The sequence below is a fragment of the Arvicola amphibius genome, chromosome 3, assembly GCF_903992535.2.
Source record: "Arvicola amphibius chromosome 3, mArvAmp1.2, whole genome shotgun sequence".
NCBI lineage: Eukaryota > Metazoa > Chordata > Mammalia > Rodentia > Cricetidae > Arvicola > Arvicola amphibius.
The window spans coordinates 95102711-95121083 of record NC_052049.1 but is presented as its reverse complement, the minus strand read 5'-3'; the positions used below and the strand labels follow the sequence as shown (position 1 = coordinate 95121083).

The following is an 18373-nucleotide window of genomic DNA, read 5'->3' as shown; positions in this document are numbered from 1 at the left end:
TACACCTTCACGGCCTCTCTGCCATCTTTTCATTTCCTTATTTCTTTTCTTACCTCTTTCTAAATATATCCCTTCTGCCCTTAATTTTTCACTTACAGCTTATATACCCCAGCAAAATCTTTCAAGCAGTATAAAAATTATAGTGTGGTTACATTATACTTTTCAATTGAATGATCACAATGAATACAAGAGAAAAAGAGCATGTTTATCATTTCCCTTACATGATTAAACATCTTATGTACCATATGTGAGAAACAAATTATTCCCAGGAACCCACATACATTCATATCCAAGCAACTTATTATAGATTAACAGAGTGTAAGCAAGCAAGGCATTTTTCTCAGCCAGTTCTTTTGCTGGCAAGCTGTGTTTTGTCATTAAAACAAAAGGATAAATCACTCTATTATTTATCTTAGAAGGTAATCTTATAAAAAAATCTCAAAAGAATCATGAATCTAAAATTTTACATATGAAAAACAATCAGTCAACTCTACTGTAAATCCTCAGGGTGAATACCCATTCATCAACAGTTTTTTATATCAGGAAGCTGAGGGTAGAAATGGGCACAAGGAATTCATCATCATCTTTGATCACCAACCCATCCTAGCAAAAATGGTACATCAACTAATAATAACCAGGCTTTGTTCTTGTTTCTTGACCTCTGAGTCCCTCACTCAACTATATGCCTTTCTATACTTTAAATTGTTCCCCAAGATTTTCTACCTCAAAATCATTAACAAAAAAATCTTAATCTAACCTTAAGTAATTATTTAAATATTTGTTTTAGCTACGATGCATACTGTAACCCATGGAGAAATCTCCCAACTTTAAAACTAAAAGAACTTGCGCTAAGTTAGTTTCTGGGACACAGTTGTTGTTCTTAATCATTAACCCAAGCCACAGTCTAGCTCTGTGACACTGCCTTGTTATTATTTTCTATCCTCTGCAGCCCCTGCTTTATCAGAGATGGGAACAACACCATATCCTGTTTTTACCTATATTAACTTTCTCATTAAACTAACCTCTATCACAATCACTTCCTGTAATTATTAAAAATCCTCAACCATCAAAATTCTGTTTAAGCTGACACTATTATTGAATAAAATCATCGCTTCAGTTAAACAGTACAGCTTGAGAGGAAATCATCTTCATGATAGCCCACAGGTAAAAATCGCCAGTAGAACAGGATGTTCCCATGAGATAATCACACTACCATAAAGGCAGTGTATCCCCCACCCCCATTCACACCGTGCTAGATGCCAGAGCAAAGTGGCAGCGGCAAACGTAAAGGCATGGCAGTAGCAGGAACATTCTGGAGCTGAAGCCCTCAGATCCTTGCCTGTCGGAGACTCGTCCATCAGTGCTTTGCCTCCTGGAGGGCCAATCTCCTAGAGCTCAACTGCTATCTGCTGCTCCTCAGACATGGCTACTGGCAGGTTTGGAAACTGGGGGTATCAGAAGCCAGAAGTCACAGACCAAAAGTAATTTTTATTGTCCATGAATTGTCCCGGAGAATCCCCAAGTAGACAGCGATGCCTATGTAGTGTCTGCACTCTTAGTAAAGGGCCTATTCTGGGGCCTCAGGGCCATAGTTCTTGGCACTCAGGTGACTTTTTATGCAGAGGAGTCTGCCTGGCAATACGTCCTGTCGTTGTAGGATCTATAATGGAAAAAAAAACTCAGCTAAAATTGGTTTTTGCTCCAAATATTCTTATGGTCTTATTTTCTGTCTCCAACTTTCCTAAACCAGTTCTTGTTGACTTTTTCTAGTGACCTTTAAAAGCCTAGATAAAGAGAGAGACTTCTAGTTGTGTAAGTCATGGGGAACAAGTTGAGGGCTCCCATTGGTCAGCCAACCACTGAGACATCCATAGAAGCTTTTTCATGGACTGTAGCTGCTTCATAGCCTTCCTGGACAGGCCCCTGCCATTCTGTGTTATCCCTTGTTGACGGTAGATTATCAGAAGGCAAAAACTTCATATCTGCTCTGTGAATGGATGCCATTTAATCCAGATGCCTCTTTCTAGGTATCTGAACCCCAAAGTTGGCGGCTGTGACCATGAGGGGGCTCTGAGGTACTGTTTTGGTAGCTGTTGCTTTAATGTTTAGTCTGATGGCTTAGAACAACCGGCAGTAGTAGAGGCCCGTGAGCTGCAGCTGTTCTTGTCTGTGACACTAGAGAACAATTCCCCACATAGCTTGACCCTTCCTCATCCTCTCTCCCTTTAGCCTACGTGTCTTCATGTTGAAAATTGTGTCTGTCTTGTTCCTGGTTGCAGCATCAGCTTGCACTTCCCCTGCAGTGGGGCCCAGCCCAGGAAGTAGTGCTGAAGAAAGTCACCTGCCAAGGTTTGGCCAAGTGGGAAGGTGGGAGCTTTGCCTGGCTACCCTGGGAGCAGGTGAAAGAGAGAAAGCAGAGGACTTGTGAAGGACAGAAGAACGCAATGTGTATCTCTGTACCCATGCTCATTGCTGTGGAAACCTCACGGCTACATGAGGGCCTTTGATTTTTCAGGTTGAACTGGAGCACTCTGCTTCCTCTATGGCTTCAGCATCGGCGCCTGGGACTTCGAACAAAAGGCCCAGACTTTATGCTGGAGGACTCCACTTTTCAGATTTTTGGGGGATCCATACACTATTTCCGTGTGCCCAGGGAATACTGGAGGGACCGCCTGCTCAAAATGAAAGCCTGTGGCTTGAATACCCTTACCACGTGAGTGCCGCCTCCCCATCCCTCCACCAAGCTTGGCTACCAAGTTGGGGCTCCTGGTGCTTGCAGGAGGAAAGCTATGAGATGAAGTTAGCCCAAGCTGCTTGCTTAGGTTTGCAAGCTCTATAGAACTCCCTACAGATGAAGTAGAGGACATGTAACCATGTAGTACTGGAGAGAGAGAGAGAGAGAGAGTGAGAGAGAGAGAGAGAGAGAGAGAGAGGAGAGAGAGGAGAGAGAGAGAATAAATATGGGAGGTGATTTGTTTATTCATCTTGTGGTCTGAATAAATAAACTTGCTTTTTCACAATTCTGAAGGCTCACCTGCGCTCATGGCCAAGCTGTCTCTTCAAGTCTAGTTTCTCCTGGAGCCTCCGTACAGTGGAGAACTGTTACCTCCCCCGTGCCCTCAGATGACTTTTCCATTGTAGTTTTGCATTCCTAGTGTCGTCTCCTTATGTTGTTAAAAAGACTACTGCAAGTGATTTTCTTTTTTTGAGAAAGGTTCTCTACTGTGCAGCCCAGGCTAGCTTCAAACTCTCCGTCCTCTCTAAGTAGAGTCTTGAATGCTGGGGTTGCAGGTGTGCGCCACTTTGTCTAGACTGACAAGCAACCAACCCTTTTCCACAAGCAACTGCTGCTTCCCAAGTTTTAGGGTCCCAAGATGCTGACACCAGTTCAGCATCTATTTTCTGGAAAGCCCTTTGGATTGTTACAACTGTCCTCCCTCACCTAGCCTGACAACTGTTCTGGGGCAGACACAGACGAAATGTAGGCTAGACAAGCCAGCTAAAAAGTAGGGTTAGGGGCTGGAGGAGGTGGCTGAGCAGTTAAGAGTGACTGGAGTCTGTCCTTAGCATTCATGTCAGGCACCTCACAACCTGCTTGTTCCCGCTGCTCCAGAGGCACCATAGGTCTCTGTGGGAGCCTGCACTCACCTGCACTACACCACTCTCCAGACACATGTTATTAACAATAATAAAAATAAATAAAAATGCTCCTGAGGTGCTATCTCTATGAAATAAAGAGCACTATCAGGTAGAAATGCTGCATTAGCAGGCAAAAGAAGCTGTGATTACTAATCAAGGACATGAACTCCCTCGCATGGCTCGTGAGCTGACTTTGAAGACGGTTATTAAAATGACAATCACAGCACTGTTGAAAATAATGTGTACAGCCTCGTGGAGAACTACAGGTCATAGGAATACTACAGTGTGTGCTAACCTGGGGCACAGAGCCTGGCCTTTTACTCCACGGAGCTCATATGTCACTAAGTCTACTTGACTTTCTGTCTGCCTAAGGAGATGTCATATTCTTCCTAGGACTTGTCTTAAGTTTTTGTGGTCCCCATATCTGGTCTCCAAGATTTGAAGTTATCGAACATTGTCTTTTTAGCCATTGTCGTGGGTGTTAGAGATAAAAATGTTCATGTGAATGATTAAACTTACCTGCAATTATCTTGTCTCTTACAGCTATGTGCCCTGGAACCTCCATGAGCCAGAAAGAGGCAAATTCAACTTCTCTGGGAACCTGGACCTGGAGTATGTGGTCTTGGTGCTTCTGTACCTGGTCCGGGATTGGAAGTTACTTGGGGTTGATGATGAGTACTCAAGATGTTGTATCTTAGCTCTGCTTTGACTGAGACTGAATCTGGAGCCTTGTCCTCAGCATGCTTAGAAAGGTTCTGAACTTAGGGCCTAGATGCTCCCCCATTGTGACTCATTACCCAGGTACTCAGCCTATAGGCTGTAATCCTCTTTTTCACTATACAGAGGGCCAAGATCCCAGATCCCACCAGATTCTGTGTTGGGGTCCATATGCTTGGGATGGGATTGGGGCTGCTTCTGAGTTAACAAGGCTGTTGTCGGAGACAAAGCCCTGTATCCTGTCTGACAAATCCCAGTGGTCCTGATGCAAGGAACCAGTGCATACCCAGCTTCCAGGACTTTTGAGCCCCTATCTGGTGCAGGAATCCCCTGCTATGTTGAGCTGGGGCCAAATCTTCATCATCCCATGTTCCCTGGTTGAGAGAGAAAAGGCAGGGGAAGAACAGGAGAGGTTTAATCCCCACACGCCTGTGACTCCTCCTGTATCCTTCCTTCTGGATGCTCAGGGCTGACTTTCTTTCCCTCCCTAGGGCCTTTATCCAGCTGGCTGCGAAGATTGGCCTGTGGGTGATTCTGCGACCGGGGCCCTACATCTGTAGTGAGATTGACCTCGGGGGCTTGCCCAGGTGAGAAAGGGCAGTGCGGGTGTCCAGAGTTGCCAGAGAGAGGGGTCTGGATGCCCGTTCATGAGGCTCACAGGGGTTGGCTTAGTTTTGTTTTTAAGGTAGCTTTCTTCCTGTATAGCATTTCCTTTCTGGAGCAGGTGGCAGTGCCGCAGGCTCTTTGGAAGAACGCTGCAGTGATTGTCCTTGTGGCTACCCTTGGGTCTTTCTATGTGTCAGGTGGCAGCAGCAGAACGCTTATCTCTTTGGAAGTGTTTCCTTCTTCTGGCCATACTGGAGAGGCACCCAGGCAGGCTCCTTATCTGATCTTGCTCTTACTGCAACATGAGGCAAACCAAACCTGCTCTGTTTCTTGGCGATATTACTGTTGATTTATTAAATCAACAACCAAGTGTTGCTGTAGTTTGGAGGAGTTGGTGTTATGGTTTCTGTCCTCAATTCTCCTGAGTCCATTCATCTAAGTATAGTTTCCACAAAGGTCAGAGTGTGCTAAACATATGCTCTGGGAGTGGGGTCAGGATGGGGATCTATCACATGGACCCACATCCTTTCCTCTTCCTCAGCAAGGCTGCCTTCCTTTCCCATCAAAACAAGTTCTGTCTTAATTGGCGTTGCCATATCTGGCCGCACAGCATCAATCACAGGTGGCTAGCCGCAGTCTCCGCCCACCTGTGCTGTTAATTACAGGTGGCTAGCAAGCCTCCGCCCACCTGTGCTGTCCCCAGAGGAAAGAAGTAGCGTGGGGAGCTCTCTCCTCACAACACAAGTACTATGGTCAGGCTTTATCTGCTCTGTTTCCAGCAAGGCCTGCCATTCCCTCAGGGACGCAGCTTGTCCCCTCTCCAGCATCCAGCGTCAGTCTGACCTGGCACAGTGTCCAAGACAGAGCTGTGAGCAGAGGCAGAGCTGCTTGCCCCTCTTGGCGGATTAGACACCTGTGCCACTGTCAGCATTTTCCTTGGGCTCAGCTGGAGCTGGGCATGGGAGGCCAGCGGGGTTTAACAGTCTTAAATTAGAAGCAGTAGGAACACCCACTCTCAGATTCCCCCCTCCCTTGTCATGGTTGGGGGTTCCTGCCTATTCGTGAGGGGTTTCCAGGAGGGTAGGGTATCTGTGTGGTGAGAAACTAGGCCTGTTTGATAGACAGGGACATGCAGCTCAGGCTAGGGGAGACATTTCTGCCAGCCTTTCATCACCAACTGGCATTCCTGATACATTGCTGTTCCATTTCTGAGTTAGGGGAAGGGAGCCCTCCGAGTCTTCTGGTAGAAAATGTGTTTCTCAGGACTTCGTTTGAATGGTGCTGAGTTTTTGTGGAAATCTGTGGCCACAGCAGATCAGGGACGGTGTCTTCTTGGCCTCCCGCTGCTGCTCAGGAGTTCCTCAGTCAGTAAGCTTAGTTCCTCTGGGACATCCTGGAAGGATGAATCGTTTTGGCACTGCCTTTACCCCTGCCTTCGCACTGGACCTGCCAACTCCCTCTTTAGCTAAGGCTGGTTTTACTTGCGATTCTCCAGTGTCAACTGAGTGCTGGGGTTCCAGGAGTGCTCGGCCATGCCTGTTTTGATTCTTTAGTATAAAACTAGGCCTTGCTTTTTTCACTCCAGTGGACAGTGAGTGCTCCTGTAGCGTGAAATTGAACTCTAAGTTCCCAAGGCATTTGGTGTGTAGGCTGACGCAGTGGTGTGTGCGTAGCTTCCTGACTTCTTAGCTAATTGGAGGTGGTGGGGTGGTGACTAACCCTTCCCTGACCTGTTCTCCGGACTTGTTCTTAAGCTGCTTCCTTCGCACTGCTCATGAGCCTGCCTAAGGGAAACCACAGACCCTGGCACTGATACTCTTTTTCTTTCCTTCTCCAAGTTGGCTCCTCCAAGACCCGAACATGAAGCTGAGAACAACGTACCGTGGCTTCACTAAAGCAGTGGACCTTTATTTTGACCACCTGATGTCCAGGGTGGTGCCACTCCAGGTAAAAGAAGGACGACTTTTCAATCCTTTCCTGCCTGCCTTCTGAATAGCAGGCAGCCCTTGGTAAACTCCCAGAGGAGAATCCTGCAGTTCTTCTCAACACACCCATACATTCTTCACTGCGCGAGTCCTGGAGGACTGCGATACTTACGTTTTCAAAGAGTGTCCACCCTAGTGTGGTCTCAGTCAGTGCTGAAATGACAGCCAGGCATGAGCACTCATATTAGTCTGTGCGGCCAGAGCTCCAGCGGGGCTTGAGTAGATAGGATGCCCTAGGAACTGAAGCGTGCATGTGTCAGAGTCCCTGCAACACAGTGACTCAGTGCTGCATGGCACAGCACGTGTGGGAGGCCCAGGATAGGACAGAAGAGCGCTGTGTCAGTACAAAGCTCTAACTAATGTCTTTAAAGTACTGCCCTGTGCTGCCAAAAGGTGCTGTACGATTCACACTGACCGTTCAAAACAAATATACTAAAATGAAACAGGGAGGAAGCATCTTAATATTTTATGCAACAATTATAAGCAATAACAAACAGGAATGGAATTAATTAACCCAGTTGCTTTGTAAAATCACAAAGAATGATGTCTGGAAATTAGTACAGCAATAAAAAACTGGTGTACTGAGAAAAAAAAAATATCACTCTTGGGTTAATGGTTTGGAACATTCCTAATAGCATAAGTCAGAATGAACAGCCAGATGAAACAGGTTGTTGGGGAGAGTTTGAAAGTCAGATAAGCAAGGAAAAACTTTTATAAATATGCCCTGATATCACTTGAGCCACGTTTATATTTACAAACTACTGCCTATTTACAGAAAATCTTCATTGTAAATCAGATGCAACTGAATGCCTTTTTATTTACTAAGCCAGGCTTTGCTAGATATGAGAGAAGCAGGAAGCTTGGAAGTTCTTAGCCGAGGTTTTCCCAGGGAACACAGCTACTGAGATGGTCCAGCACATTTTGTGGTGGGCGGAGCAGGGAAGGTTGTTCTAGGAATGCATTCTGAGTCATGGGAGTAATATAACCAGTCTTGTGCATGGCCACAGCTGAGTTGTTTCACATGATCGAAAGATTGTGTAAAATGTATGTAAAAAAGCTGGCCCTTTCAGGTATGCAGTTAACCATAATTAAATGCATAAGAATCCTCCTTATCAGAGAGGACATATTCCAAGACCCTTAATGGGTGCTTGAGACCACAGATAGGAGTAAACCCTACATATATGACATGTTCCTTTTTATAGATATGTACAGTGAAGTTAAATGGATCAGACACAGTAAGACATGAAGGCTAATAACATCATAAAATAGAACAATTATAGCAATATACTGTAATAAAGTCACCAGAATCTCTAATCTTATACTTTGGGCCATTTTAAAGTACAGCCAGGGCTACTTGAACCTGAGTAGTGAAGTCCTGCAATTCCTCTGAGACTGAGGTGGCCCTAAGTGACTGACAGACAGGTTGTTTACTGCAGGGACAGCCTGGACAAAGAGATGACTTTACAGTCAGGTTGAACATGATAGGATGGTGCCAGCTCCCGTCAGATTACTCCTCCCATTAAATTTATGGACAGCTTAAAATTTACGAATTGTTCATAGGGAACTTTCCATTTCATACTTTCATACTGTCATTTGTCATGAGTAATTGAAACCTGCAGTATAAGCCCACTGCTGTGTGATGGTTTAAAAGCAGCAGCTAGGGAGAAACTATTCTGTGACAGAAACAACAGCGAGGGGAGCTATGACAGCTTAAACATCGGGAAAGCTGGAACAGTTCCCAAAGCCAGAGGTCCAATCAATCATCAATCCAGTCAATCAATCAATCAGTCAATCAGTCTCTCCCCTCCACCCTCAATCCCTGTTGTTTCCTCTGTCTCCTCCCTCCCACCTTGGATGGCTTACCTGTGAAGGTGTGCATTCTGTCTCTAAAGCACCCCGCAGACTGTGGTATGTTTTCATAAGGACTCTAATCCACTCATGAGGGCGCCATCCTCATGATATAATCACTTTTCAGAGGTTCTGTCTCTTAATGCCACTTGAGGTTATGATTTCAGCATATAGATTTTGATTGACACAATTCAAACTTTTAACCTTCTAGCTCAGGAAAATGTGGAAACCCTGGAATTGGGAAGTGGTGCAGACCATTTACAGAACTGCTACACAGAACTTCAGGAACATCTGAAATCACGTAGGAGGGAGACGTGGGCTTCAGGAGAGAGCAGGTGTAGTGCAAGAACAGGAATTCCATCAGCTTCTAAAACTGAGAAAGATGAGGGATATAAGGACGGTATCTGAACATAAAAAGGCACTTACAGTAAGCACTTGGTCACCATTACCCTAAACAGAGAGACACTCAAAGCATTTCCACCAAAATCAGGAAGAAGACAAGGATGTCCACTCTTTCCATACCAACTCAACAAAGTACTTGAAATCTTAGCTAGAGCAATAAGACAACCGCAGGAGACCAAGGGAATACAAATAGGAAAGGAAGAAGTCAAGGTATTCATGTTTGCAAACAATATGATTATATATGTAAAAGACCTTTGGAACTTGACCAGGAAACTTCTACAGCTGATAGACATTTTCAGTAATAGTAGCTGGGTACAAAATTAATACAAAAAATCAGTAGTTTTCCTATATACAAATGGAAAACATATTGAGAAAGAAATCAGGGAAACATTATCTTTTGTAATAACCTTAAGACTTGTGCAATAAAAATTTTAAAACATTGAAGAAATAAATTGGAGAAGATATTTGAAAATAGAAAAATCTTCCGTGCTCATGAATCAGTTGGATTAATATAGTAAACATGGCCACCCTACCAAAAGCAATCTACAGATTCAATGCAATCTCCATCAAAATTCCAACACAGTTCTTTACTGAAAAAAAAAAAAAAACCCTGAAACTTCATATGGAAACAACAAAATATCCAGGGTAGTTCAAACAATCTTGAATAAATAAATGTTGGAAGTATCACTATCCCAGATTTAAAGTTGTGTTATAGAGCTTTCCTGATTAAAAAAAAAAAAAACAGCATGAGGTTGGCATTAAAACACACATGCCAATCAATGGAACAGAATTGAAGATCCAGAGATAATTCTACACACCTATGGAGACCTGCTTTTTGGCAAAGAATGAAAAGAAAATACACACTAGAGAAAAGATGGCGTCTTCAGCAGTGGTGCTGATCTAAGTGGATGACTGCCGGTGGAAGATGCAAAAGATCCGCATCACCCTACACATAACTCAACTCCAAATGGATCAGAGACCTCAATGTAAAACCCGATTCCTTCAATCTGATAGGAGAAAATGTAGAGATTCACATGAACTCATTGGCATAGAAAAGGACTTTTTTAATGGAACCTGTAGCATTGGGGTCTCATAAGACCAACAATTAATAAACGGGTCCTCATGAAGCTAAAAAGCTTCTGTACAGCAAAGGACATCATCATTTTACCAAGTGGCAGCCTACAGAATGGGAAAGATGTCTTTATCAACTATACACCTGACAGAGGTGGTTGATGACTCCACCCACAAAAGGACCTCAGAAACTGTGGCAGCATGCACAAAACCTGTGTAAGTTCAAGCCAGACACAATCCCAGAAAGGGGAAGGGGAAGTGAAGAGTTCATCTCTAACCAAGAAGCTATCTGGGATTGACAGGAGAGGGAAAGTCAGTTTGCTCCAAGGGAGTGACACTGGGTATATCCACCACACCCCAGGGCAGGCAACAACTTAGGAATAGGTGGACAATACAATACAAAATACATTTTGTCTTTTTTGTTTGCTTGTTTTACTTTGGTATTTTTGTCTTTGTTTTGATTTTCTTTTCTCATCAAGTGAGAAAAGGAATATGGAGTTGGGTGGGTCAGGAAGTAGGGAAGATCTAGGAGGAGTTGGGGGAGGGGAAAGAATATGATCAAAATATATAAAGAAAACTTAAAAAGCCAATTAATATTAAAATTAATTTCCATAAACAATGTTATCATGCCTTATCACATGACTTTTGATAACTGGCTTTTTAAATTTAAAAATTTCCTCAAATTTGAGGGATTTTCAACTATTCAACTATTCTTTCTTCTGCTGCTGTTCCTCCCTCCATTCCTCCTCCTCCTTCTCCTCCCCCCTCCACCTCCCCCCCTCCTCCTCCTCCTTCTTTTTTGACAAGGTCTTGCTGTGTAGCCCAAGCTGACATCAAATTCACTATATATATATATATATATATATATATATATATATATATATATATATATATATGCTGTTCTTGGACTTCCAATCCTTTTCAGCCTCTCAAGTGCTGGGATAACATGCCTGGTCAGCCATTATTTCTTCAAATACACTGTTGATACAGTTCACTTTTCAATTTAAATTTTTATACTTTGAGAATATTTTGCATGAGTATTATGTTTACTCCATTTCTACCCTATCTCTCTCTCCCTCCAACTTTTTCCATGTCCCTACCCCTCCCATTTTAATTATTGACCCCTCTTCTTTAACACACACACACACACACACACACACATATATATATATATATATATATATATATATAGTATATACATATGTATGCTCCTGCTGAGTTCATTTAGTGTTGCTTGTATATTTGCTTATTTAGTGCTGACCACTTGTTGTTGGATAACCCATGGGGAGGCTTGTTTCTAGAGAAGACTGACTCTTCCTCTCTAATTTGGCATTAATTGCCTATAGCTCTTCATCTAGGGGTAGGGCATCTCTTTTTCCTCCTTCTCTTCTTCTGTCCCCTCCTCTTCCATTTCAAAGAATATGTTTATTGGTCTGATTAATGGTGTCGCCTAAGTTCATTTGGCCCTGTTCATATTTTGTCATTCATTTTTCTTTTCTTTCCCTAAGGTAGATAACTTCAAACAATCATTTCAAGTTCATTTATTGTTTACTTTGTCTAGTAAATCTTCTCTCTCTCTCTCTCTCTCTCTCTCTCTCTCTCTCTCTCTGTGTGTGTGTGTACATTCTTTTTAGGTTTTTCTGAAGTTTTTTCCATTTATTCTTTTACAGTTTCATATATGAAATATTTATCACACTATGTATATGTTCTTTGATCAAAGCCCTCCTTTTTTCCATCAAATGAATCCCCAACCTTTCCCCCCTTTTCTGGTTTGTGGTTCTGAGCATCCAACCTAGGGCGTAGCACATGCTAGCAAAATGTTCTTCCACTGGATTATGTTTCTTATGCCTCTGTTTCCGTGTGTGTGTGTGTGTGTGTGTGTGTGTGTGTGTGCCTCAAGGCTTTTTGGTTGAACATTAGACATTGAAAAAACAATTATCTTTCCTTGTCTCTGCAGATGGTCAGGGAAAACCTTCACTAACTAATGGCATTTTGAACTTAAAAAAATCAGCCCAGAATGAAGATACATAGTCTCTTATATTACCTGGATATATGTTCTATCCATACCCAAACCCTGATTTTTTTTGCATGTCATTGTGATGGATTTAAATTTCGATATTATGGTTCCCATTACCCATTTAGCTTTTAATTGTTCATCTCTTTGCCCTAGTATAAGTATGGGGGACCCATCATTGCTGTGCAAGTGGAGAATGAATATGGTTCCTATAACAAAGACCGTGCATACATGCCTTACATCAAGAAGGTAAGGGCCCTTCATTTCTTTACATTCCTTTCCTGAAATATATTACAGACTGTGACATGGTGCCCTAATACTTTCCTGAAATTAATACACCATGTGTCCCAACACCACCTTATTAATTAGTGAATTTTTCCAGTGTTCATTTCTACAGAGTTATCACTTATTTGCCCTTTGTTGATTGAGTTTACTGAGATATGTTTAGTGCTCATATAGCATTGTTTGTTGTTTTGCTCTTTTGGCTTTTTTGAGGGGCCTGCCACCCAGCTCCCAAATAAATCACACATGGAGGCTCATTCTTGATTATGAATGCCCAGCCTTAGCTAAGCTTTTTTCTTGCCAACTTTTCTTAACTTAAATTATCCCTACTACCTTTTGCCTCTAGACTTTTATCTTTCTCTATTCCTGTATACCTTTCTTTACTTCTTTCTCTGTGGCTTAGTGTGTAGTTGGGTGGCTGGCCCCTGATGTCATCCTCTCCTTGTTCTCTTGCTTCTAGTTCTCTCATTCTCAGTTCTTGGTTCTCCTCCTATTTATACTCTCTGACTGCTATCCCTACCTACCCTTGCTCCTGCCTCGCTATTTACCATTCATCTGTTTATTAGAACCATCATGTGTTTTAGACAGGCATAGGAACACAGCTTCACAGAGCAGCGTAAACTACAGTCACATACCCGAAAATAATATTCCCCAAGAATATAGTGTCACAGGGGCTAAGAATAAAGGAATTACCTTAATTAAGTGGAGGTGATGAGAGCTTTGTGGAGAGTCTCCCTCATCCTAGCATAAAGCCAGATAGGTGGTTGTACATGGATTTTATTGAGGAAATGTAAAGTTCCTGACTAGCTACATGCCATGCTCATCCTGAGGACCTCTGGGACGGTGCTCAGGCATCCGATTCTAGAGTGACAGGGCAGATGAGAACTGCCAGTTCACATGGCATGCCAGAGAAGGATGGCAGGGGACAGCAAAGAGAGGCCTGACATCCATATCCGGTTTCTCTCCCTTGGTTGCTGAGGCTTTGAGCGAATGCCTCAGTTTCCCTAAGCTTCCTTTTATCTTTTACAAAGTGAGGTTAAAAAGAGCGCCTTCCTCTTTCATGTTCTGTGATGTCAAGTGGCCTGGGACACAGGAAGTTGTCAATCAGCGGCTTGGATAGCGTCATTGGCATTTCTTTCAGTGCACTCTGGAGGGTTGGTCATGGTGTGAACTCTCTGGGTCTGGCTGACGAGATGCTGATGGTGTGAGCACTCTACCTATGCTGTCACCCCCTTTCATTTGCTGTCTAGAAATTACTTCTGTTCTCACAGACTGGAGCCTGACACTCACGTGCTCCAGAGTCTAGCCTTTGACTTCATGCCTTTTCCTTCTTACTTGAGAAGAGCTCTTAGTAGGATACAGGCTGTCTAGGAAGGGTGGGATTCCTCAGGTTGAAAAGGAGCAAGGTAAGCACTTGTGCATATTCTGGACAGAGCACACATCTAGCTTCCTTGTCCCGGGTTACCTGGAAAAAAATCCTGTTCTGGGCACAGACTCCAGAGTCTCTCTTGCTCTGGTCCTTTGTCAGTCTCCCCAGAGTATTGTTCGTCTCCAGCAGTTGTTTACCAGTGATGCAGCTAAGGAAAGCTCCGAGGAGCATCAGGAGTAGAGACTAGCTCCTTAGGGGACCTTGTCTGTACACTCATACTTCCCTGTTGCCCAGGGAATTTGAGGCTCTTGGGAGAGTTCTCCTCTGAACGGTATGCAACTTCTCGTGGGGGTGTTGGCGAGATGTGCATCCCACTGGCATTGAATGACCTTGGTCATGATCCCCTCAGCGTTCTGAGTCCTACTCTTATCATTTACGACATGGACACAAGAGTGCCTTTTCCTAAGGCTTCTGAGTGTGGGAGCTCTGTGCTTGGCATTTGACTGATACTTGGGAAATAGTAACTGGCCTTTAAAGGATAAGGTTGGAAAATTAATGCCTGTAAAATTAAGGGTGTAGAAAATGAAGTGTTCTGTGTCAGTGAGTAACTAGTTGGTACTTGAAGAAGGTTGTTCCAGGGCTTTTAATAGACATTTTGCCAATATTCCTCATGGCTTAAATGTTCCAGCCCCTGTCATCCTGAGAGTTGGAGCCCCTTCTACTCTGTCTTTACGGCACATGGGTCTGGCATTAGGGTTAGATGTTACTCCTCTGTTCCAGAAGAATACAGTGGAAATAATCATCTTTGAGGGCTGTTTGAGTCCAAAGTTCCAGTGTGGAGGGTGGGTGGGTGGACATGTTCTGAGTTCAGTCCCACCTCTCACATGACCTCTGTAACTGACCATACTTCCTTCAGCCCTTCTGAGACTTTGTCTGTACTGTTCAGATGTTAGCTATGAAGAGTGCAGGAGACGGTCAAAGAGCTTAGCCTCATGCCTAATGTTCTGACGCTAGCAGTTATCTGATCCCCAAGCATAGTTTCATTTATGCCCTCCAAGGACTGCTTCAAGTTTTGCTGAGCATGGGCAGTATTGGATGGCCATGCCAGGAGGTATGGCTGGGTCATCTTAGCCTCTGCCACTGACCAAGCAAGCTCACACAGGCTCAGAGTGGAGAAGAGACAGGCTTCTTGTTTGTGGTGTGGATGGAGGGGGAATAATAGTGCTCCACTGGCAACCTCTGCAGGTAGTTACCGTGTGATAGCATGGCATCTAGCCCCAGGGAGTCAGCCTTTGAGTAAGCTTATGTGTGTCCCCAAACTGACTAGACCTTCAGGAGCAACTGAGGCCTGTCAGATCTCAGCAGCACTGTCTTTGCCACACTCAGAAACCCAACACTTATTGGAACTTCGCTGAATATTGTAGGCATAGACGACATGCAAAGAAACACGTTGGCTAGATTTCTCTCTCTTTCTGTGGACTAACTCTGCTTCAGCAGTGACCCTGTAGGAGCTCTGAGAGACAAAGACTGAGTTTCACTTGCCTTTTATCCCTCAAACAGGCCTTGGAAGACCGTGGCATTATAGAGATGCTCCTGACCTCAGACAACAAAGACGGCCTGGAAAAGGGAGTGGTTGACGGAGGTACCTGAAGGAGGCTGCCTGCCTGACTCTTTGCACAGTCCTCTGGGTGTGGTCTGAGATAAATCAGGAGTTTCCCTGGTGCTTGTGGTACACGGGGCTTGGTTCTCTGGGCTGCAGGGCTATCAGGCTCCACAGCAACTCCCATGGCCCCTTCCTCTTCTTTTTAGCAAGTGCCTTACCATAGATCTTCCAGATACCCAAGCACTTGGCCGGCTGTCTCTGGACATTGTTCTTGCTAAGCACGTGGGGTGCTCAGTGTGCTACAGGTGGCTGCCCCCACTGGCAGGTTTCCTTTTATCAGAAAACTGCATCTCCATTTCCCCGCAATTGCATCAAGCCTCGCAGTTATTCTCAGCCCTCTCCTGCCCGGCCCAGCAGCCGCGGGCACATTCTTTTATCTGTACTTTTCTCCTCAGATGTGTCTTGCCACCTCGGCTGTTGCCGCCCTCCCCACCTGCAGTGCTGCAGTCCTTCACCGATCCCCCGTCAAGCTTGTCTTGATGCAGCAGTTTGTGCCCACCTTAGAGAATGCAACCCATGGGTCAGGCCTTTTAAAGTACACACCTAGGGAAGCGAAGGCGGGAGGCCAGCTTGGGCTACAGAGTGAGTTCCAGGCCAGCTTGGGCTACAGAGTGAGTTCCAGGCCAGCCAAGACTACATATATCTCTAGACTCCATATTCTCTAACAGAGAAGCTTACAACCCAGATCATCCTGCCTTACCCCTTGAGCTCCAAGTGCTCCATGGAGAAGAAAGAGAATGGCCGCCTGGGCTGCCCACACAGCAACCCCTGAACACCCCTCCCATCTTCCCTCACACGGCCATTCTCCCCTGCCTGCTCCCACAGCCCCGCACATGACCCTGACTGCACCCCTGCAGCACACCTCACAGTCTCCACACACATGGCTGGCCGAGCTGCTCTCCATTGTATGCTCTTTCCCCGTCTGTTCTCCCCTCCTGGCTCTGGTCTGTTTCTCATGTACACAGAGCACCCTCAGATTCGGTGACTCTGCACACCTGGGAATCTGCATGGCTTGCTTCCCTGGTGGTCTTTGCAATGAGGTTTTCTCTGAGCACTCTGTTAGACCGTGTACCCCATTCATGAGGCTCAGCCCACTCTGCCATTTTGCCTTTTAACCTCTGGAATAGCTGGCTTAACTTAGTTCTCTGTCTCCCAGCAGGAGTGAGCTCTGTGGGACTGGACTGTCTCATAGGGCCTGTGCTTGAACATGCACTCACGCATGATTCATGCTGACAGAGGCTGCGTGTAACTCCTTCTGAGGGTCCCTGTGCTATGCTTCTCTGCAGTAGCACCTTCTACTCTCTGTTCTCTTTGTTTTGTATTTCCCTCTCTAGACTGACCTGTTTGTAGATGGTGACTTTTAACTTGACTTCCCTTCCACAATACCTGGCATGATTGCCTCTGGGAATGACTGTTGGGTAGATGGGGAGGAAAAGGCTCTTATCTACAGCAAGTACCTTGAAAGAAACAGTCATGCTCTTTGGTTCTAACAAAATCAGTAGTGATTCCTGTGAGTTCCACAAGGTGGCACCATCCACTCATGTTTGCTAGCAAGGCCCATGGGTTGGGGGTTATGGGGTGTGAGACAGCCTATAAAAGACCTTTGAAGGCGCTCTCTCCATCACAGGATAATGTCTTGGTGTGAAGGGTCCTGAGTTTGCAGCCCTGCTCTGCTGCAGACAAATCGTCTCTGTACCTTCACAGCCTTAGCTTTGTTTTCTTTGCTGGTTTCCATGGCCGGATCTCCTGAATGGTAACTGGAACTGGCCAGTCTTTTAGTCACTCCTGATCCCATTCATCTGCAGCTGACCATTCAAGTGGACTGTAAGCAAGGGTCCTTGGAGTCAAGTTCTACAGCTGGCTGTGACTGTGGCAGGGCTGTGACCAGCAGCTAGCAGCAGCATTTTTTCTTGAGCATGCATTTCACTTATGGGAAGCTGTATACAATATTGGTTACATTTTAAAAATAAACACATCATGGAATAGAGTAGACCGAATTCTTATCAAGAAATGAGACATGAGTCTTCATTGAGATCATTGCCCTTGGTGTACAGAGGCCTCACCATTGCACTTGGCGTGCTGTGTAGAGCTCAGGCTCTGGTTCCTACGGCAGTAGATCAGAGAGCCTTTACTCTGCCTGCAAACATTACAGCCAATAAAATCAGATGCTGAGTGTTGTGGCTCTGCTCTCTAGCGAATGGCGGAGTTTCCAGGACCAACAATATAGGCAGGTCTCTCGGCATCACAACAGCCAGCTTCTAATGGGAGGTGGGAACTAGCTATATTTTTTATGCTGGTGGATTGATGATTTGGGTAATTCAAAAAGTCTTTGTGACTTCAAGACTATGCGTTTTCTTTCTCTGTTGCCTTCCCAGTGCTGGCCACAATCAACTTGCAGTCACAACAGGAGCTGAAGGAACTGAACAGTGTTCTCTTATCTATACAGGTAGGTCTGGCCCAAGGGATGCTGGGGATCTTCTAGCTTGAGTGCAGGGAGTCTGCATGCCTGCACCGTTCCTGGAGTTCTGCTATCAGATCACTTAGCTCTCCCAGCCTCTTGGCTCATGCCACATTGCCTGGAAGGGAAGCAGCTTAGAGGCTTTGCTCTAAAGTTTTGCAGTGTAAACTGATGCCATCCAAGTGTGCTGTGCTCTGTTGAGAAGGGCACCTTTTGAAGCTTTTGGCTTTTATGGATTCTGCAAGCCACAGCTTTGCTTTGAGGGATTGAGAGTGAAAAGAAGCCTCTCTGTCCCTACCTCAACTTTCAGATCCTTATT

The 18373-nt window shown here is 44.8% G+C and overlaps 1 protein-coding gene across 1 annotated transcript in view; it reads left to right on the top strand.

Annotated features, from left to right (window-relative positions):
- The window catches only part of LOC119810062 (beta-galactosidase-1-like protein 2), a 38149-nt gene that overhangs the window by 9276 nt on the left and 10500 nt on the right, over nt 1-18373 (top strand). The window contains exons 2-8 of the mRNA XM_038323373.1: nt 2516-2713; nt 4183-4251; nt 4848-4943; nt 6801-6909; nt 12439-12531; nt 15494-15575; nt 17972-18042. Coding sequence (XP_038179301.1) covers nt 2516-2713; nt 4183-4251; nt 4848-4943; nt 6801-6909; nt 12439-12531; nt 15494-15575; nt 17972-18042 — 718 coding nt within the window. The remainder of the gene's footprint in view (nt 1-2515; nt 2714-4182; nt 4252-4847; nt 4944-6800; nt 6910-12438; nt 12532-15493; nt 15576-17971; nt 18043-18373) is intronic.